Here is a 20556-nt window from a genome sequence, read left to right on the forward strand (position 1 = left end):
CCCGCCCCTCCACACAGCTTTTCTTTGCATCTGCATTCTTACCTTCTTTCTTTCTTTTACCTGGTTTAACTCTGTCCATTCTATCTGCCTGCCTCTCCTTCCTCCTCCACCACTTTCCCTCCCCGCTCTTTTTCCACCTGCTCCTCCATCACTGTCTGTCCCCTTTCCTCCTCCACCACTGTCCCACCACCTCACCTTGCTTCTCCTCCCCTCCCTCACCCACTTTTTTTTCCTGTTTTTTCTCTTTTTTTTCCTCCACCTCCGCAGTGTTATTTACAGTATTGTCGGTGTCCCTCCACCCGGCAGACTCGCTCTCCTCTCCCCTGCCGTCACCCGCAGCTTCACCCGGTGTGCTTACACTACTCACCCCGTGCTCGGTGCTCTCCTGTGGGGCCACGACAGATCGCCTCCTCGGGAAGGTCCGAGGAGCTGCAGTCGGCCGCTCGGGCTGAGCCGGGGCCGCCGCGTCCCCCGGGAGCCCGGAGCGCGGAGCCGCCGTCGGTGGGGGGGCCCCCCAGGCGTTGGCCCGCGGCGCCGGGGCTGGGTCCCGCGGAACCCGGTCCCGCCAGGTCCGCCTCCGCCGAGCCAGACCCAGCAGAGCCGGACTCCGCCGAACCAGATGGAGCAGACGCGGCCGGGCAGGCCCTGATGGTGTGTCCCTCCTGTCCACAGCTGGACAGGCCCTGATGGTGTGTCCCTCCTGTCCACAGCTGGACAGGCCCTGATGGTGTGTCCCTCCTGTCCACAGCTGGACAGGCCCTGATGGTGTGTCCCTCCTGTCCACAGCTGGACAGGCCCTGATGGTGTGTCCCTCCTGTCCACAGCTGGACAGGCCCTGATGGTGTGTCCCTCCTGTCCACAGCCGAAACACTTCATGCCAGCTGAACTCGCGAAGACAACGTAATCATAATCATTTACTCTCACGCGGAACCTGAGGTTCAGCTCCTCGCTCCGGTTGTTGAGTATCATAAATACGTGTCTCCTGTGGCACACGGCGTTCTTCAGCAGCTGAGACTTACATCCAGACAGGATGTCCTTCACCGAGGACACCACCTTTCCAAATCTGGACAGCTCGCGGATCCGAAGCTCATCTGGCACGAAGGGAGGGACGTTGGACAGGACGACCCGGACAGCAGGCTGAGACAGCGGCTGGACTGGGACGAACCTGTCCGCAACGGTAATGCCTGACTCCACCACAGCATTGGCCTGCTCCACCTGGTCCAGGAAGATGACCACGGCGCTGTTCATCCTCGCGACCGACTTGACGTTATCGTAGCCCACTTTCTCCCCCACAGCCAGGGCCACGTCCTCCACGCTGCAGGGGAACTGGGCCACCACCCGGACCCCGTGTTTGCGGGTGAGCTGTCTGAGGTTGGTCATGGCTGCAGCCAGACCCCCAAACAGACCGCAAAACCCACCAAGAACCCAAATAAACGATATAAACTAATAAATGTGCTCTGTGATTAATAAACTACAGTGAAAGTGAACATTAACAACTTAAACAAACAGAAAAAACAAGCTAAACGCCACACAACACACACCACGCTCTCACACACTCCAGCCGCCGCCCACTCCCAGCATGCAACGAGAGAGAGAGAGAGAGAGAGAGAGAGAGAGAGAGAGATGGTACCAGCTCGAGTTTCCATGGATGGATGGATGAATGGATGACGGATGGATGGATGGATGACTGAATGACATGAATGACAGATTAATGGATGGATGGACAGATCTATGGATGGATGGCATCAGCTGATATTGTTCACTGGTCAAACTGTCCTGAGTGAAACCAGCCGCTAACACCAGAGGGCAGGAACATCTGGTCTCCTCCTTCTATGACACGCTGTCTAACCTTCAGTCAGTCAGTCAGACATCAGACAGCGTCAGTATCAGAGGACAGGAACCGGTCCGTCATGGCTGTGAACGTCCCCGGCGTGATCGTGATGGTGGTCTTCTACCTGCTGGTCCTCGGGACCGGCATCTGGGCCTCCTTCAAGTCCAAACGGGAGCAGAAGAAGAGCGCGGCCACTGGGATGGAGATGGCCCTGCTGGGGAACCGGGGCATCGGCTGGGTGGTGGGGATCTTCACCCTGACAGGTGAGGGCTGCGGGCATGTTCACAACAAAACATCAGTCAGAAAACCGCTGAACAACAATATGAAGAAAAATCTCAAATTTCAGACCGAGTTCAGATCCTGAGTGATGTTTGACAGGAACTCGTAGATTATTTGTGAGATTTCACAGTGCAGCTCGGAGGTCAAACTGAGTGATACAAAGAAGAAATCCTAGAATTCTTGGTATTGGCCACTGTTTTAAAGACTTTAAGGGTTAACAAATGTTCATAATCAGTTTCTTAATGACATATCGCACAAACAACATTGGTTTGGGAAGACTGGGATGGAAGAACATTTTTTTATGATGGTTCTTGCTAACAGTCACAAAGAGTGATAAACTGAATCCACTCAGTTGTTACTGTCACTTTCCCACCAGTTCTTCTCAAATACATAACCCTTGAGTCTGAATTGATTAGTCATCCTCCCCATGGAATCAATATCCTGCAGGGTCTCGAACCGTTTCACTGCTTGGTGTGTCCACTGCATACCGGTTCCTCATTATCGCCTTTTTACTGGCAATAAGTCAAGTTTTAACCAGATACCTTTCTGCTTTCTTGTCAGTTTTTCCCTGCTTCATAATGACATCATTATTTGGTATTTCAAAAGCCAATATGTTATCAGTAGTTGAATTTACAATACTCCACAAGGTTTGGATTTGCAGCAGCTTTAGAAAACGTGTGTGTAGTTGCCCTCTCGGTTGGCACACAGCCTGCAGCAGGGTTGTTGAGTTTTTAGTTGTCTACTCTTAATCTGAGGTGCTGAAGATTCTTCCAGCCAAAGTCCTTCCATGTCTGTGAGCGAGTGGAAGAGCTTTGTGTCAGGCGCATTTCGACAGTGCACTGGAGGCGTGAACTGATAAGTAATTGTTTGGTGTCATCGACATATAGGGAGTGTGTAAAAGTGAAGAAGCTGCAGAAACTAACATAACCCCAAGGTGGCAGAAAATCAAGTTCAGGCTTGATTACACATTAAGTTGTGTTCACATCGTGCTAAACATTCATGCGTCCTGTTCTGAAGTTTTTAGCGATGGTGAATTATTAACCGACTTTCGCCCCACACCAGAAAAGCTACTGGTTGATCATCAAATCATTTACTCTGCGATCATGTGTCTCACAGCGACGTGGGTGGGAGGTGGCACGATCGTTGGCACAGTGGAGGTAATGTACAGGCCCTCCATGGGACTGACCTGGACACTCATCATGTTTGTAGCACACGGCACTTCGTTCTTTACAGGTAAGAGTCCAACTTCTTAATGGGAAAGTGTCTATGTTTGGTTCAAATGACTATCATCCCTCAATAAGCATTACATCGGTGTCCTTGTGCCTTTTATAAGGCATAAGTATCTTCTGGTTTGTACACCTGATTGATGCATTTACCTGAAAATATAAAATGTGAACAACTGAAGCACAATAAAATGTGTCCTTGTTACATGTATGCTCGTGGAGGTTCAGCTGGCTCTAATCTGGAAATGAGCTTCAGCGAAGGGGAACACTTTCTGATTCCTTCAGAGGCCCCCGTACTTTACCTCACCACACCTCACACGATAATAGAGTTGGGGGGTCCACCCATCAACTCCCATGGAAGAATCACCTCAACCGGGTTGGGACAGGTAGACTGGAGGGAGCATGCTTGATCGGCTGGGAAGATTGGGGAAGGTTTTTGGGTTTGGGTGGTGTTTGGGAGCTCTGGGTCCTGCCTGGTCTGAGGTTAATGACTGAGGTTGGGGTCTATGGGCTAGTCCTGGCTAGGGGCGGTCTTTACTGGGTCTTTCTCTGGTGCCTCCTGGTTAGGGGTGGTCTTCACTGGATCTTCCTCTAGTGCCTCCTGGCTGGAGGTATTCTTCTCTGGTTCCTCTTCTGGTACTTCCTGGCCAGAGGTGGTCTTCTCTGATTTTTCATCTGGTGCCTCCTGGCTGGAGGTGGTCTTCTGGGGCGGGGCGACAGTAGCTCAGTTGGTAGAGTGGGTCGTCTTATAATCGGAAGGTTGGCGGTTCCATCCCTGCAGGCGTAAAGCTATTGTTGTGTCCTTGGGCAAGACACTTCACCCACCTGGTGGTCAGAGGGGCTGATGGTGCAGATGAGCAGCCTTGCTTCTGTCAGTCTGCCCCAGGGCAGCTGTAGCTACAGTAGTAGCTTACCACCACCCAGTATGGAGAGAATGAATAATGCAATGTAAAGCATCTTTGAGTGTCCTGAAAAGCGCTGTATAAAAAACCAATGCATTATTTCTCTGATTTTTCTTCTGGTGCCTCCTGGCTGGTGGTCCTCTCTGGGTCTTTCTCTGGTGCCTCCTGGCCGGAGGTGGTCTCCTCTGATTTCTCTTCTGGTGCCTCCTGGCTGGTGGTCCTCTCTGGGTCTTTCTCTGGTGCCTCCTAGCTGGGGGTGGTCTTGTCTGGTTGTTCTTCTGGTACCTTGCAGTTTGGTCTTCTCTGTCACCTTTAATTTTCTTTTTTTAGAAATCTACATAAGATATTTGAATTATTTTGCAATGTTTTAATGTGTTTTCATTTTTTGTCTGCTCTGTTTGACTCGAAGCTGGTCTAGTCTTTGCTCAGCCGATGAGAGACAGAATGTGCATCACCATGCTGGATCCCTTGCACATGAAATATGGAAAAACACCCACCGTGATCTTGAGTTTGGCTTCACTTCTGATCGATGTGGCCTGGATACCATCCACACTCATCGGTCTTGGTACAGTTTCTACTTTATTTCCATCTATTTCTACATGCATGATGAAACACACATAGCCCTGTTTTTTAATCAAATCTCACTAAATCAGTAGCTGTTTATTTTTCAGTTGGTGTCAAAGGCTTTGACAAGAGAATCAAAATCATATTTTTATATTTGCAAAGTTTGTAAATATAAAATATGATTTTGATTCTATTCAAACTTCCTGACAGGAGGAATCATGAGTGTTGTTCTAAATTTGCCATTCACTGTCTGCATCTGGATCTCTGCTGCTGTGGCCATCACCTACACACTGATGGGAGGTCTCTACTCAGTGGCATACACTGACGTGATACAACTTGTCCTGGTTTTCATTGGTTTGGTGAGTTTTCCTTTGTTTTTCATCGGTCTGTCTGGTCTCGTGATTGGTTCACATGATGGTTCCCATGCAGGCGGTATGCAAAGTGAAGACCAAACGTCTGTTCACAAGCATATTTCTTGCTATGCTTCCACTTTTAATTCCTCCTACTCATCTAGGGGATGCATACAAAAATCTTTCGGGAGTTGATAGATGTCAGAGAAATGGTGTCTGTGAATGAAAGTCTTCACATGACACATCTGATGCACTCTTCATCTCCATCCTCTATCATTCAAAGCAGGCCAGATCTTAAACACAGCTTTCCTTTGGATTCTTATTGTATTCATGATTTTCTCTGTTAATGTAGATTGTCTGCGTTCCCTTCGTCATGACGAACCCTCACTGCCTCAACATCAGCCACACTCTGCTGAACAACAGCCTGCATGCTCCCTGGATTGGAAAACCAGAGCTGAGCAGAATCTGGATCTTAATTGATGACTTCTTCTTCTGGGTAGGATCGATCTAAATGTGACTTTCTGTATCTCACTGATAGCTCGACATCCTACCTGAGAATAAAACAACACACAGCATTAGAAATAGTTTCTTCTTAGAACAGAACACCGCAAAGCTCAATGCAAGCAGTCATTTCAGCAGCTCATTCTCATAAAGTGTCGTTCTGCAGGCGTTGGGCTCGGTCGGATATCAGTGCATCCACCAGAGGACCCTGTCAGCTTCATCCTCCAGCTCCGCCAAGCTCACATGTGTTATTGCAGCTTTGCTGTTTCTTTCATTCGGGATACCTCTCATTCTGCTCGGAGCCGCTGTGTCGTCGACAGGTAGCAACAAGTCTGAACACACTGGCGTAAAATGTGAAATGTGATAAGTTATGCTTCTATAGGAAAACTTTTCCTGTGCAGAGATTTCACTCAGCTGGTTCGGACATGGCAGAAACTTCCTGCTCCATTACATCAGTGACAGTCGTGTTAGGGAAGCCATTTCTACGAAACATACGTACCAAGCAATAAGTAGAATAACAAACTATGCATAATTGTCTTGTCGCTAGAGAGATCTGTTACCAAATGGAGAGAGGGAAACGTTGCTGTGACAGTTTTTAGTGAGTGAACCGAAACAGAAGAGGAAGGAAATCCCAGACAAAATTCTGAAAAGCAGGGAAGCGACTGGGCGAACCGTGGACCGTCAGACCTTGACCTTTCTCCTTAAGACTACAAGAAGGTATAACACTCAGGCTGACAAGGAAAACTAAGTCCAAAGACGAAATCTTCAATCCAAGTTAAAACAAACAGAAACTTTGGAAAACCAAAGGTGCTGCTGGCCACGGCAGCACCTTTGGCGTGAAATGGTGTGAAATGTGGTGAAAATGAAATTCTAATAACATAACGTTGACTTTACTTGTGTTCGTCCGTCCGTCAGACTGGAACATGACCTCCTACGGTTCTCCGTCTCCATACGAACGTGGTGAAGCAGCTCTGGTCCTGCCCATCGCCCTGCAGCACCTCACCCCGACCTTCGTCTCCATCATCGGCATCGGATGTGTGGCTGCAGCCGTCATGTCTTCAGCCGACTCTGCTTTGCTTTCTGCTGCTTCGGTTTTCAGCCAAAACATCTACAAGAGCGTCCTGAGACCCATGGTGGGGAAAATACTGTACACCTGAGCTGTTTGGGTTTATTCTGTTGATGCAGAAGAAGTTAAACTGAGCACTTCCTGCCTGGCTGCTGCTCTTTGCCTTCTCTCTCCAGGCATCTGACAGGGAGATGCTGTGGGTGATCCGGGCTGTTGTAGTTGTGGTGGGCTTGGCCGGCACGTCGTTCACCAGCCTGAAAATTAGCATCGTACTGTACTGGCTCATCAGTGGCGAGCTGGCCTACATCGTCATCTTCCCTCAACTCGTCTGCGTCCTCTTCTTCAAAGTCTCCAACGCTTACGGGGCCATTTCGGGCTTTGTGGTGGGACTGGTGTTGAGAGTGCTCAGTGGAGATGCAACACTGGGACTGCCTGTCACTCTCCATTTCCCAGGATGCACTCTGGAGGACGGCGTCTACGTCCAGTACGCTCCGGTTAAGACCATCTCCATGGTGTGTGGTCTTGTCTCCATCTTGCTCGTCTCCTATCTGACGTCTGTGCTATTCAGTAAAAACCTGCTTCCTGAGAGGTGGGACGTGTTCAGAGTGAAAGTCCAGCAGCCGCCACAACCACTGACACCAGCGGGTGGCGCCGCAGACAACAAGGACAGCCCGACGGAGCCAATGATGAGCTACAGTTAGCATTTCTGTGTAACTTGAAGCAAAAAAAAAAAGGTGAGATGACTGAACAATATTCTGTAGCCACATTTTACAGACGGGAAGCAAACACACCGCACTGAGACAGTCTGTGGTCTTGGTTTAGCTCCACTAGCATGCAGGCAATCGCGATCATTAGAGGCTCAGCGCAAACACGATGAGTGATTCCTCATACTCTGATCCTGAAGTTTTGACGTTGGCAAAACGTTAAATAGCCAATGGAGAACCGACCGTGGCCGAATGTGGCGTTTGCTGACAGGAAGGGTCACACGGTCTGAAGATGGAATGTTGCACAGTGCGCAGCTTTTAGAAAATAATAAATTTGTATCTTTGGCAGCACATTGTACCTGCTCCATTTTTTGCCAGACATGTTTCTGGTTTCATTTTCAACATGTGCCTCCAATAAACTCAATCCAACCATCCTGCTCTCATGTTATTTTGTAATAAGGTTTGTCTTCAGAATATGTTGATAATAATCTGTAGATGTTCTCCTGTATTTTTTTGATGGGTGTGTGGTAAATACCAGGTGATCAGGCAGACTACACAGACGTGTCCATTGAGAGCTTTTGGATTTACAGGACCATAAACACCTGATCCATCATCAATACTACTCCATCCAGTTCAGGGTCCCGGAGTGTTTGGGTGGAGGAAGAGACTACTGTTTTCTGGAAACTCAATCCTGTTGAGAATGAAGTGATACACTCATAATTGTTTGCACTCTGTCCAGGAGACAGAAAGTGACTAATCGTATAAAGCTCAATGAAACTGATGAAGCACTGAAAAACGTGGATAAGAGAGAAGTCAGTTTACCAGCAGTGCTTTCTTTCAGTGTCAGTCTCATCGTCGAGAGAACGTTGAATAATATCACAGCTGTCACTTTCACTACTGCTTACCAAAACTCAACTTAAGCCTTTAATTTTCATTTATTCCCAGTAGGTTTCCTCGAGAACTACTTTTAGTTTGCAGTGAATTGTAAACTTATGGCTGGTAGGCGTGTAATCGGATGCTATTCTATAATTTGTGCAATGCCCATGATAACTCATCTACCTCCAGTTTCTCTGTTCACCAAAAATGTGCCTGTCAGCTGTCGATGTGAATAGTGTTCTAATAGCAATGCTTGGAATCACCACTAGATGGCGCCAAAAAATCTCTGTATAAATCCAATCAAATCCTGTTGAAGGTTTTTTTTTTTTTTTAACACATGACAGCAGAAACACTGGGAGACTGTGTACAGATGGGACTCTCAGTGCTGGATGGTGTTGATCAGACTGGTCCACATGAAGAGAACCACAAACGGGATTCTGCAGGATCAGCCAGGACGAGAAAAAAAATCCCGGGTTGTCCTGCACTCTCTCAGAGGGCATCAGCTGGTATCAGCTGGTATCCTATGTGATTTTTTTCTTGAAGTTTCCCAAAGTTTTGGCGGTCCTGAGCAAAACTGAGTAAAATGAAAAAGTATTGTTTAAATCAGTGTTTCTCAACTGGTCTGGCTCCAGGACCCATCATCACCATTCATGTCCAGCCGCGACCCAAATCAAGGAAAATTTTCAACTCACAAATTCATTGGATTAAATTGTCGTGTAGTTTGAACCACAGATAGTAGAATAGAATATCACAGAATGCCAATACAAAATAAAAACAGTTAATTGATGATCCAAAATGACCAAACATACCAAGATGACCTCAAGTGGTGATAATAGAGAGGGAAATATTCCCATTAATGCTCAATTAGCTGCAATTTAATTAACTCCAAAATGCTTCACTTCAGTAACATCAGCTGTTTTTTTCCCACAGACTCAACATACACAAACATGAAATAAAAAAAGTGCAAGCACTGAGCAGCAGTTTCAAAAAGAACTCAAATATGTAGCTTTCGCTGAGTACACACTCACTGAATATATCACAATTTCCTATTAAAACTATAATTCTACAATTTCATTGAGCAGACGCTTTTGTCCAAAGCAATGTGCAACACAAGCAAGAATTCAGACATAAGGAGAACCTTTAGTAAGTGCAAAAACTATGGAAACTAAGAACTCAAAATATATAGTTTTAGCTGAATAAACACTCACTGAATACATAACAATTTCCTTTTAAATCTAGCCAGTGAGAATTAAATTAAAGGGGCTGTATCATGCAAAATTCACTTTTTGTATGTTTTAACCTTGTTATATAGTTATGTACTCACCAAAAACAACCCCAAAGCGTTTTTTTTTCCTTCGTGCCTGCGTGTTTGAGCTTTCCTCATGTTTCGGCTGCTCAGAGAGGCAGCCCCTCCCACTCCCGTGTTTCTGTTTCCCATGTTCACGTCACACGGTGAAGATGGCTCCCCTGAGCCCCCCTCTGCTCAGTGTCTGTTTTATTGGAGAGTTAGCATTAATATTAGCTGAGCTGTCAGCGCTGTGTGGGTCAGTTTAGTGTCTGATTCTCTGTAGAATATGCTCTATAATCTGCATGGTGCAGGGTTCAGCGCTTTGCTCAGAGACACTTCAGAATGAAGGTCGACCCGCTGTTCCACCCGAGTCATACCTGCTTCTGTCTGTTGTGTTCGCTGACATCCTGTTCCCGCTGTGTTCACGTCTCAAAGCCACGTGGGTCGGTGGGGGCTTCATTCTCGGCACCGTGGAGATGATGTACACGCCGTCCATGGGACTGACCTGGACCATCATCATCATCGCCTCCTACAGTGTGTCTTTCATTCTGGGCGGTCTGCTGTTTGCCGAACCAATGAGACAAGGCAATTACATGACGATGCTGGACCCTTTCCACCAGAAGTACGGGAGAATACCAGCAGCCGGACTGAGCCTGGCTTCCGTTCTTCTGGATGTGATCTGGGTGACCGCAACACTCATTGGTCTAGGTACGGTTACACCATTCCCCAAGTGAATGACTGCTCTAAAATGAAACTGCTCATGCTGGGTTTCTGGTTGTCCGACAGGAGGAACCATGAGTGTGGTCCTGGATCTGCCCTTCAGTGTCTGTATCTGGATCTCTGCTGCTGTGGCCATCACCTACACCCTGATGGGAGGCCTCTACTCGGTGGCCTACACAGACATCATTCAGCTCGTCCTTGTGCTAGCTGGCCTCGTGAGTCTCATTCTCTGAAGAAATAAGACATTACTGTGAAAAAACGCTGTTCCAAAACTGCGAGTGAAGGGAACGTGTGCTGCTGCTTGACAAGGATTAAATACGGAGTCTTTCTTTATTTCTGCAGGTGATCTGTGTTCCCTTCGTCATGCTGAGTCCTCACTGCCTGAACGTCAGCCAGAGTCTGATGAACAACACCGTACACACTCCCTGGATTGGGAAACCAGATCTGAGCAGGATCTGGACGATGATCGATGAGTTCTTGTTCTTGGTAGAATTACTCAGAATATTTGTCAGATCTTGTAACAGACACGTTCAATCAGCCACAACTGACTTACTGTTGTTACTCTGCAGACACTGGGCAGTCTGGGATATCAGTGCTTCCACCAGAGAACACTGTCAGCTTCCTCCTCAGCCTCAGCCAAGCTCACATGCTTTGTTGCTGCTTTCTCCTTCTTTGTGATGTCGGTACCTCCGATACTGCTTGGAGCTGCTGTGTCCTCCATCGGTAAGAGTCTCTGAGCTAAAAGAGATGACTCTGCTTAAGAACCTACACTCAGAGCTCAGATCACAGGAGTGTTTTCCTTCCTCTGTGTCCGTCCGTCAGACTGGAACATGACCTCCTACGGTTCTCCGTCTCCATACGAACGTGGTGAAGCAGCTCTGGTCCTGCCCATCGCCCTGCAGCACCTCACCCCGACCTTCGTCTCCATCCTCAGCATTGGATATGTGGCTGCAGCCTCCATGTCTTCAGCCGACTCTGCTTTGCTTTCTGCTGCTTCGGTTTTCACCACCAACATCTACACGAGCGTCCTGAGACCAAAGGTGGGAAACATTCGGGGTGTAACTGATGTTGGAAGACAGAGAAATCAGTCAGATTGGATCCAGCTGTGGAAAAAGATCATGATTGTCACATTGTCAATCCAAGAACTTGCTGGTGGACATCAATGCAATGGAACTCAAAGCGGTTTGGACACCCTGTTCACCAGTGCAGGAGGGGTCTGAGTGGTCTTCCATGTTGAGATTCTCCTGAACTTGTGTTTTTGTTGCCCACTGGTTTTTCATTTGTATTATTGCACTTTATCTGATATTATTGGTTCACTGAGTATAACAGTATATATGTTTATTTGGAACTTCTGACTACGGACTTGGTGTTCATTTCGAAGGGGCAACATTTTTATAATCAGAAAACTAGAATCTCTTAGTTTCCTCAACTGAAACCCTGGTGGAGGTGCCCAAGGTGAAAGAAAAGATCCAGGATTTGTTGAGATACGTTCACAAATTCTTTAGGCCCTGGATGCTGTCAGGCTGTCACTGGTCTTCAGAACTGCATAAAATTAGTAGCTCTGAGCTGCAAATTAGTTTAGTGGTCTCTATGAAATGTGTCAGTTATCCAGGAATGACACCTCTCAGCCTGAGAAAGGAAAACCTGAGGTACTTGAGAGGGAACACAGACTTCGAGGGTTACCATTGCAGGTCATGTTGTCAGGGATTGATGAAAGAAGAACTCAAAAAAACAGAAAATCACTGACGTGGTTGGAGTTTATTGAAAGCACTGGTGAAAGGCGAGGTGGTAAAATCACTGGCATTGATTTAAAAATAATTCTTCATAAAACCAAAATTCAAAAATCCAAACCTGGAGTGCAAGAAAACACAAAGCTGACATGAGAACTACCAACAGAGGAATCAGAGATGACTGGAACCAAAGAACCAACAAATGCAGAATCAGACGAACTGGCCTGAAGGAAGTTACATCTCTGCATGATAAAGCCAGTGATATATTTTTGGCTCCATTACAAGAAGCTCACGTGTCTGAAGGTTTTGAGCATCAGAGGTCTGATTCCATAGACCTGAAAACCTTTTTCAGGTGTGGTGGGAGACCCCAGTTCAGGTGGAGGAGGTGTTACTCATGAGCTAAGGGAAGAGGGATTGTGAGATTGTTCATCAGTTCAGGCAAGCTTCAGCAGCAGCATCGTAAATTTGACTTGGCTTTGATCCATCTCTTCACCTCTGATCAGGTGATCATCCAGATGCTGATCTGCTCTCCTCTGGCAGAGTGAGTTTCAAACAGACTGTTAGTAGAGCTGTTTCCTCATTTCAGGTATCTCATCAGAAAGAATTGAATTGAGAGCTTGAAAATGAAAACAGAAAGAACTGATGTAACAAGGAAACACTGAAATGAAACGAAGGCTCTCGTCATTTCTTGCTTCATAATTTCTTCCCCGTCTCTGCTTTTCTCTTCAGGCATCAGACAGGGAGACTCTGTGGGTGCTCCGAGCCATGGTGGTGCTGGTGGGCCTGCTCGGTACCACTCTCACCATCATGAAGAACAGCATCATACTCTTCTGGTTCCTGGGTGCTGAAGTGGCGTACGCCATCACCTTCCCCCAGCTGGTCTGCGTCCTCTTCTTCAAGGTCTCCAACGGCTACGGGGCGGCCGTCTGCTGCCTTGTGGGAATCTTACTGAGACTGCTCAGCGGGGACCCGGCACTGGGGCTCCCAGCCGTCCTCCATTTCCCAGGATGCACTCTGGAGGACGGCGTGCATGTCCAGTACTCTCCGGTTAAAACCATCTGCATGCTGACCTCCATTGTCTTCACGGTGCTGTTTTCCTACGTGGCGTCTGTGCTCTTCAATAAGAACGTGCTCTCTGAGAAGTGGGACGTGTTGAAGGTGAAAGTCCAGCAGACGCCACAACCACTGACACCAGTAGATGGCGCCACAGAACTCAAGTAGAAAGAGAAACCAATCAAAGCTATGGTGAGAAAACCATGTTAGCCATCACTGGAGGGGGAACTAGGTGAATGTTTGATGAAGTTCTTCCTTCTGCAACATGTACATGTTCTGCTAAAACATGTTTCTGCACACAGTGTGTGGATTCAGCTGGGCTCTCTTCCTTGTTTTAAACAAAGTATCCACTTGGTTGTTTGTAAAGCATTATTATGAATAAAAATGACCTAATGTGAACATCTAGTTGCTTGGACACTTTATATCTTTCAGGTTGAGGATGTATACTGAACTGTATCTGATTTACTTATTTTACAAGTATTATAGTAATAGTTATCAATCATTTCAGTCACGGTAATGGTTTCAAAATTCCAACAAAAGTAAAACAGTTTAATTCAGTGGTTATTGTGTATTTAGTTTTTGTAATTATAATTAGTAGAGTGACAGTAACAGCCGACACAGTGAGGTGGTCCTCAGGCCTCCTGCCTCAGGCTGGGAAGATCTCCAGTTTGAGTCCTGGAGTGACGTGAAGACTCTGGATTCTTCCCAGAGTCCAACAAACATGTTCAGCTTAATTGGTGACAGTAGAATGTTCAGTAGGTGCATATGTATAAATGTATGTGTGTGTGTGTGTGTGTGTGTGTGTGTGTGTGTGTGTGTGTGTGTGAGTGTGTGTGTGAGTGTGTGTTTGTGTGTGTGTGTGTGAGAGAGAGAGAGAGAGAGAGAGAGAGAGAGATAGAGAGAGAGATAGTACCAGCTCTAGTTTCCATGGATGGATGGATGAATGGATGACGGATGGATGGATGGATGACTGAATGACATGAATGACAGATTAATGGATGGATGGACAGATCTATGGATGGATGGCACCAGCTGATGTTGTTCACTGGTCAAACTGTCCTGAGTGAAACCAGCCGCTAACACCAGGGGGCAGGAACATCTGGTCTCCTCCTTCTATGACACGCTGTCTAACCTTCAGTCAGTCAGTCAGACATCAGACAGCGTCAGTATCAGAGGACAGGAACCGGTCCGTCATGGCTGTGAACGTCCCCGGCGTGATCGTGATGGTGGTCTTCTACCTGCTGGTCCTCGGGACCGGCATCTGGGCCTCCTTCAAGTCCAAACGGGAGCAGAAGAAGAGCGCGGCCACTGGGATGGAGATGGCCCTGCTGGGGAACCGGGGCATCGGCTGGGTGGTGGGGATCTTCACCCTGACAGGTGAGGGCTGCGGGCATGTTCACAACAAAACATCAGTCAGAAAACCGCTGAACAAAAATATGAAGAAAAATCTCAAATTTCAGACCGAGTTCAGATCCTGAGTGATGTTTGACAGGAACTCGTAGATTATTTGTGAGATTTCACAGTGCAGCTCGGAGGTCAAACTGAGTGATACAAAGAAGAAATCCTACAATTCTTGGTATTGGCCACTGTTTTAAAGACTTTAAGGGTTAACAAATGTTCATAATCAGTTTCTTAATGACATATCGCACAAACAACATTGGTTTGGGAAGACTGGGATGGAAGAACATTGTTTTATGATGGTTCTTGCTAACAGTCACAAAGAGTGATAAACTGAATCCACTCACTTGTTACTGTCACTTTCCCACCAGTTCTTCTCAAATACATAACCCTTGAGTCTGAATTGGTTAGTCATCCTCCCCATGGAATCAATATCCTGCAGGGTCTCGAACCGTTTCACTGCTTGGTGTGTCCACTGCATACCGGTTCCTCATTATCGCCTTTTTACTGGCAATAAGTCAAGTTTTAACCAGATACCTTTCTGCTTTCTTGTCAGTTTTTCCCTGCTTCCTAACAACATCATTATTTGGTATTTCAAAAGCCAATATGTTATCAGTAGTTGAATTTACAATACTCCACAAGGTTTGGATTTGCAGCAGCTTTAGAAAACGTGTGTGTAGTTGCCCTCTCAGTTGCCACACAGCCTGCAGCAGGGTTGTTGAGTTTTTAGTTGTCTGCTCTTAATCTGAGGTGCTGAAGATTCTTCCAGCCAAAGTCCTTCCATGTCTGTGAGCAAGTGGAAGAGCTTTGTGTCAGGCGCATTTCGACAGTGCACTGGAGGCGTGAACTGATAAGTAATTGCTTGGTGTCATCGACATATAGGGAGTGTGTAAAAATGAAGAAGCTGCAGAAACTAACATAACCCCAAAGTGGCAGAAAATCAAGTTCAGGCTTGATTACACATTAAGTTGTGTTCACATCGTGCTAAACATTCATGCGTCCTGTTCTGAAGTTTTTAGCGATGGTGAATTATTAACCAACTTTCGCCCCACACCAGAAAAGCTACTGGTTGCTCATCAAATCATTTACTCTGCGATCATGTGTCTCACAGCGACGTGGGTGGGAGGTGGCATGATCGTTGGCACAGTGGAGATAATGTACAGGCCCTCCATGGGACTGACCTGGACACTCATCATGTTTGTAGCATACGGCACTTCGTTCTTTACAGGTAAGAGTTCAACTTCTTAATGGGAAAGTGTCCATAGTCCAAAAAGGTTCATTGGTCTTCCAAGTTATAATCCAAAACAAAGGTTCTTTTCCAAAGACCAGGGAGGTATTTTATTATTTACCTGACGGTTTCGGCAGCTGTCGGCTTTTATAAGGCATAAGTATCTTCTGGTTTGTACACCTGATTGATGCATTTACCTGAAAATATAAAATGTGAACAACTGAAGCACAATAAAACGTGTCCTTGTTACATGTATGCTCGTGGAGGTTCAGCTGGCACTAATCTGGAAATGAGCTTCAGCGAAGGGGAACACTTTCTGATTCCTTCAGAGGCCCCCGTACTTTACCTCACCACACCTCACACGATAATAGAGTTGGGGGGTCCACCCATCAACTCCCATGAAAGGATCACCTCAACCGGGTTGGGACAGGTAGACTGGAAGGAGCATGCTTGATCGGCTGGGAAGATTGGGGAAGGTTTTTGGGTTTTCGTGGTGTTTGGGAGCTCTGGGTCCTGCCTGGTCTTAGGTTAATGACTTAGGTTGGGGTCTATGGGCTAGTCCTGGCTAGGGGCGGTCTTTACTGGTTCCTCTTCTGGTGCTTCCTGGCCGGAGGTGGTCTTCTCTGATTTTTCATCTGGTGCCTCCTGGCTGGTGGTCCTCTCTGGGTCTTTCTCTGGTGCCTCCTAGCTGGGGGTGGTCTTGTCTGGTTGTTCTTCTGGTACCTTGCAGTTTGGTCTTCTCTGTCACCTTTAATTTTCTTTTTATAGAAATCTACATAAGATATTTGAATTATTTTGCAATGTTTTAATGTGTTTTCATTTTTTGTCTGCTCTGTTTGACTCGAAGCTGGTCTAGTCTTTGCTCAGCCGATGAGAGACAGAATGTGCATCACCATGCTGGATCCCTTTCACATGACATATGGAAAAACACCCACCGTGATCTTGAGTTTGGCTTCACTTCTGATCGATGTGGCCTGGATACCGTCCACGCTCATCGGTCTTGGTACAGTTTCTACTTTATTTCCATCTATTTCTACATGCATGATGAAACACACATAGCCCTGTTTTTTAATCAAATCTCACTAAATCAGTAGCTGTTTATTTTTCAGTTGGTGTCAAAGGCTTTGACAAGAGAATCAAAATCATATTTTTATATTTGCAAAGTTTGTAAATATAAAAATATGATTTTGATTCTATTCAAACTTCCTGACAGGAGGAATCATGAGTGTTGTTCTAAATTTGCCATTCACTGTCTGCATCTGGATCTCTGCTGCTGTGGCCATCACCTACACACTGATGGGAGGTCTCTACTCAGTGGCCTACACTGACGTGATACAACTTGTCCTGGTTTTCATTGGTTTGGTGAGTTTTCCTTTGTTTTTCATCGGTCTGTCTGGTCTCGTGATTGGTTCACATGATGGTTCCCATGCAGGCGGTATGCAAAGTGAAGACCAAACGTCTGTTCACTAGCATATTTCTTGCTTTGCTTCCACTTTTAATTCCTCCTACTCATCTAGGGGATGCATACAAAAATCTTTCGGGAGTTGATAGATGTCAGAGAAATGGTGTCTGTGAATGAAAGTCTTCACATGACACATCTGATGCACTCTTCATCTCCATCCTCTATCATTCAAAGCAGGCCAGATCTTAAACACAGCTTTCCTTTGGATTCTTATTGTATTCATGATTTTCTCTGTTAATGTAGATTGTCTGCGTTCCCTTCGTCATGACGAACCCTCACTGCCTCAACATCAGCCACACTCTGCTGAACAACAGCCTGCATGCTCCCTGGATTGGAAAACCAGAACTGAGCAGAATCTGGATCTTAATTGATGACTTCTTCTTCTGGGTAGGATCGATCTAAATGTGACTTTCTGTATCTCACTGATAGCTCGACATCCTACCTGAGAATAAAACCACACACAGCATTAGAAATAGTTTCTTCTTAGAACAGAACACCGCAAAGCTCAATGCAAGCAGTCATTTCAGCAGCTCATTCTCATAAAGTGTCGTTCTGCAGGCGTTGGGCTCGGTCGGATATCAGTGCATCCACCAGAGGACCCTGTCAGCTTCATCCTCCAGCTCCGCCAAGCTCACATGTGTTATTGCAGCTTTGCTGTTTCTTTCATTCGGGATACCTCTCATTCTGCTCGGAGCCGCTGTGTCGTCTACAGGTAGCAACAAGTCTGAACACACTGGCGTAAAGTGTGAAATGTGATAAGTTATGCTTCTATAGGAAAACTTTTCCTGTGCAGAGATTTCACTCAGCTGCCTCGGACATGGCAGAAACTTCCTGCTCCATTACATCAGTGACAGCCGTGTTAGGGAAGCCATTTCTACAAAACATACGTACCAAGCAATAAGCAGAATAACAAACTATGCATAATTGTCTTGTCGCTAGAGAGACCTGTTACCAAATGGAGAGAGGGAAACGTTGCTGTGACAGTTTTTAGTGAGTGAACCGAAACAGAAGAGGAAGGAAATCCCAGACAAAATTCTGAAAAGCAGGGAAGCGACTGGGCAAACCGTGGACCGTCAGACCTTGACCTTTCTCCTTAAGACTACAAGAAGGTATAACACTCAGGCTGACAAGGAAAACTAAGTCCAAAGACGAAATCTTCAATCCAAGTTAAAACAAGCAGAAACTTTGGAAGACCAAAGGTGCTGCTGGCCACGGCAGCACCTTTGGTGTGAAATGGTGTGAAATGTGGTGAAAATGAAATTCTAATAACATAACGTTGACTTTACTTGTGTTCGTCCGTCCGTCAGACTGGAACATGACCTCCTACGGTTCTCCGTCTCCATACGAACGTGGTGAAGCAGCTCTGGTCCTGCCCATCGCCCTGCAGCACCTCACCCCGACCTTCGTCTCCATCATCGGCATCGGATGTGTGGCTGCAGCCGTCATGTCTTCAGCCGACTCTGCTTTGCTTTCTGCTGCTTCGGTTTTCAGCCAAAACATCTACAAGAGCGTCCTAAGACCCAAGGTGGGGAAAATACTGTACACCTGAGCTGTTTGGGTTTATTCTGTTGATGCAGAAGAAGTTAAACTGAGCACTTCCTGCCTGGCTGCTGCTCTTTGCCTTCTCTCTCCAGGCGTCTGACAGGGAGATGCTGTGGGTGATCCGGGCTGTTGTAGTTGTGGTGGGCTTGGCCGGCACGTCGTTCACCAGCCTGAAAATGAGCACCATACTGTACTGGCTCATCAGTGGCGAGCTGGCCTACATCGTCATCTTCCCTCAACTCGTCTGCGTCCTCTTCTTCAAAGTCTCCAACGCTTACGGGGCCATTTCGGGCTTTGTGGTGGGACTGGTGTTGAGAGTGCTCAGTGGAGATGCAACACTGGGACTGCCTGTCACTCTCCATTTCCCAGGATGCACTCTGGAGGACGGCGTCTACGTCCAGTACGCTCCGGTTAAGACCATCTCCATGGTGTGTGGTCTTGTCTCCATCTTGCTCGTCTCCTATCTGACGTCTGTGCTATTCAGTAAGAACCTGCTTCCTGAGAGGTGGGACGTGTTCAGGGTGAAAGTCCAGCAGCCGCCACAACCACTGACACCAGCGGGTGGCGCCGCAGACAACAAAGACAGCCCGACGGAGCCAATGATGAGCTACAGTTAGCATTTCTGTGTAACTTGAAGCAAAAAAAAAAGGTGAGACGACTGAACAATATTCTGTAGCCACATTTTACAGACGGGAAGCAAACACACCGCACTGAGACAGTCTGTGGTCTTGGTTTAGCTCCACTAGCATGCAGGCAATCGCGATCATTAGAGGCTCAGCGTAAACACGATGAGTGATTCCTCATACTCTGATCCTGAAGTTTTGACGTTGGCAAAACGTTAAATAGTCAATGGAGAACCGACCGTGGCCGAATGTGGCGTTTGCTGACAGGAAGGGTCACACGGTCTGAAGATGGAATGTTGCACAGTGCGCAGCTTTTAGAAAATAATAAATGTGTATCTTTGGCAGCACTTTGTACCTGTTCCATTTTTTGCCAGACATGTTTCTGGTTTCATTTTCAACATGTGCCTCCAATAAACTCAATCCAACCATCCTGCTCTCATGTTATTTTGTAGTAAGGTTTGTCTTCAGAATATGTTGATAATAATCTGTAGATGTTCTCCTGTATTTTTTTGATGGGTATGTGGTAAATACCAGGTGATCAGGCAGACTACACAGACGTGTCCATTGAGAGCTTTTGGATTTACAGGACCATAAACACCTGATCCATCATCAATACTACTCCATCCAGTTCAGTGTTTCACTCTAAAAAATGATTAATGGGGTTAGTTAGTTGAGCTTAAAATCATGAGCTTTTTCGGCATAAAAGAATAAAGTTGTTACATGGACTTATTATAACAAGGTGGTAATTTGTTTTAAGAGGTTAGTCCGGCTGAAAATATTGGGTTAGCTCGTTGAGCATAAAATCAAGAGCTTTGTCAACATAACATTCTAAATTTGATACATGGACTTATTGTAACAAGAAGGTGACTATTTTAAGAAGTTGGTCCAGCTTGAAATCGGAAACTGTGTCAACTTAAATATGTATGTATGTTTTCAACAAAACCTGTCAAATTCAAACTGAAAAAACTTCATTTGTCCCCAAGGGCAATTCAAAGGCCAGACCTGAAATCAACTGCACCTCATTCATTGTCTGAGCTGAATTAGGGACTGAAATTTTGCTGTATATTGAGTTTTCCCATCAGTTTGCCCAAATCTCAGAGAGCAACTGGCAGGTGACAAATAACTGAAAAACATAAATGTAAAAAATAAACTTTAAATAAGTAAGACAAAACAAACAAAAGTGTTCCTAAATATTTTAGGGCTGAGTGTAAGTAAG

At 46.2% G+C, this 20556-nt stretch overlaps 3 protein-coding genes across 3 annotated transcripts; all 3 read left to right on the forward strand.

The window, feature by feature from the left end:
- The first annotated feature begins 1910 nt into the window (after nt 1-1910).
- Nucleotides 1911-7417, forward strand: LOC115399223 (high-affinity choline transporter 1-like). Its single transcript, XM_030106504.1, has 8 exons — nt 1911-2094; nt 3227-3343; nt 4645-4800; nt 5010-5158; nt 5502-5645; nt 5817-5970; nt 6566-6783; nt 6893-7417. The coding sequence occupies exons 1-8, from the start codon at nt 1911-1913 to the stop codon at nt 7415-7417; spliced, it is 1647 nt and encodes a 548-aa protein (XP_029962364.1).
- Nucleotides 7418-9109: 1692 nt separating this feature from the next.
- LOC115399224 (high affinity choline transporter 1-like) lies at nt 9110-13255 on the forward strand. The gene is made up of 7 exons (XM_030106505.1): nt 9110-9119; nt 10020-10292; nt 10371-10519; nt 10647-10790; nt 10874-11027; nt 11127-11344; nt 12764-13255. Exons 1-7 carry the CDS (start codon nt 9110-9112, stop codon nt 13253-13255), a joined length of 1440 nt encoding a protein of 479 aa, XP_029962365.1.
- Nucleotides 13256-14280: 1025 nt separating this feature from the next.
- Nucleotides 14281-19334, forward strand: LOC115399226 (high-affinity choline transporter 1-like). Its single transcript, XM_030106506.1, has 8 exons — nt 14281-14464; nt 15597-15713; nt 16561-16716; nt 16927-17075; nt 17419-17562; nt 17734-17887; nt 18483-18700; nt 18810-19334. The coding sequence occupies exons 1-8, from the start codon at nt 14281-14283 to the stop codon at nt 19332-19334; spliced, it is 1647 nt and encodes a 548-aa protein (XP_029962366.1).
- The last annotated feature ends 1222 nt before the right edge of the window (nt 19335-20556 follow it).

Source organism: Salarias fasciatus, chromosome 13, assembly GCF_902148845.1.
Source record: "Salarias fasciatus chromosome 13, fSalaFa1.1, whole genome shotgun sequence".
In the NCBI taxonomy this organism is placed as follows: domain Eukaryota; kingdom Metazoa; phylum Chordata; class Actinopteri; order Blenniiformes; family Blenniidae; genus Salarias; species Salarias fasciatus.

Bases quoted from the DNA above. Each gene is read 5' to 3' on its own strand.
- LOC115399223 (XM_030106504.1), top strand. From the start codon at position 1,911: ATGGCTGTGAACGTCCCCGGCGTGATCGTGATGGTGGTCTTCTACCTG. The intron at 5,646-5,816 runs GTAGGATCGATC...GTCGTTCTGCAG, and splicing joins TTGATGACTTCTTCTTCTGG to GCGTTGGGCTCGGTCGGATA. The intron at 5,971-6,565 runs GTAGCAACAAGT...TCCGTCCGTCAG, and splicing joins AGCCGCTGTGTCGTCGACAG to ACTGGAACATGACCTCCTAC.
- LOC115399224 (XM_030106505.1), top strand. The intron at 10,520-10,646 runs GTGAGTCTCATT...TTATTTCTGCAG, and splicing joins TCCTTGTGCTAGCTGGCCTC to GTGATCTGTGTTCCCTTCGT. The intron at 11,028-11,126 runs GTAAGAGTCTCT...TCCGTCCGTCAG, and splicing joins AGCTGCTGTGTCCTCCATCG to ACTGGAACATGACCTCCTAC.
- LOC115399226 (XM_030106506.1), top strand. From the start codon at position 14,281: ATGGCTGTGAACGTCCCCGGCGTGATCGTGATGGTGGTCTTCTACCTG. The intron at 14,465-15,596 runs GTGAGGGCTGCG...TGTGTCTCACAG, and splicing joins GGGGATCTTCACCCTGACAG to CGACGTGGGTGGGAGGTGGC. The intron at 17,888-18,482 runs GTAGCAACAAGT...TCCGTCCGTCAG, and splicing joins AGCCGCTGTGTCGTCTACAG to ACTGGAACATGACCTCCTAC.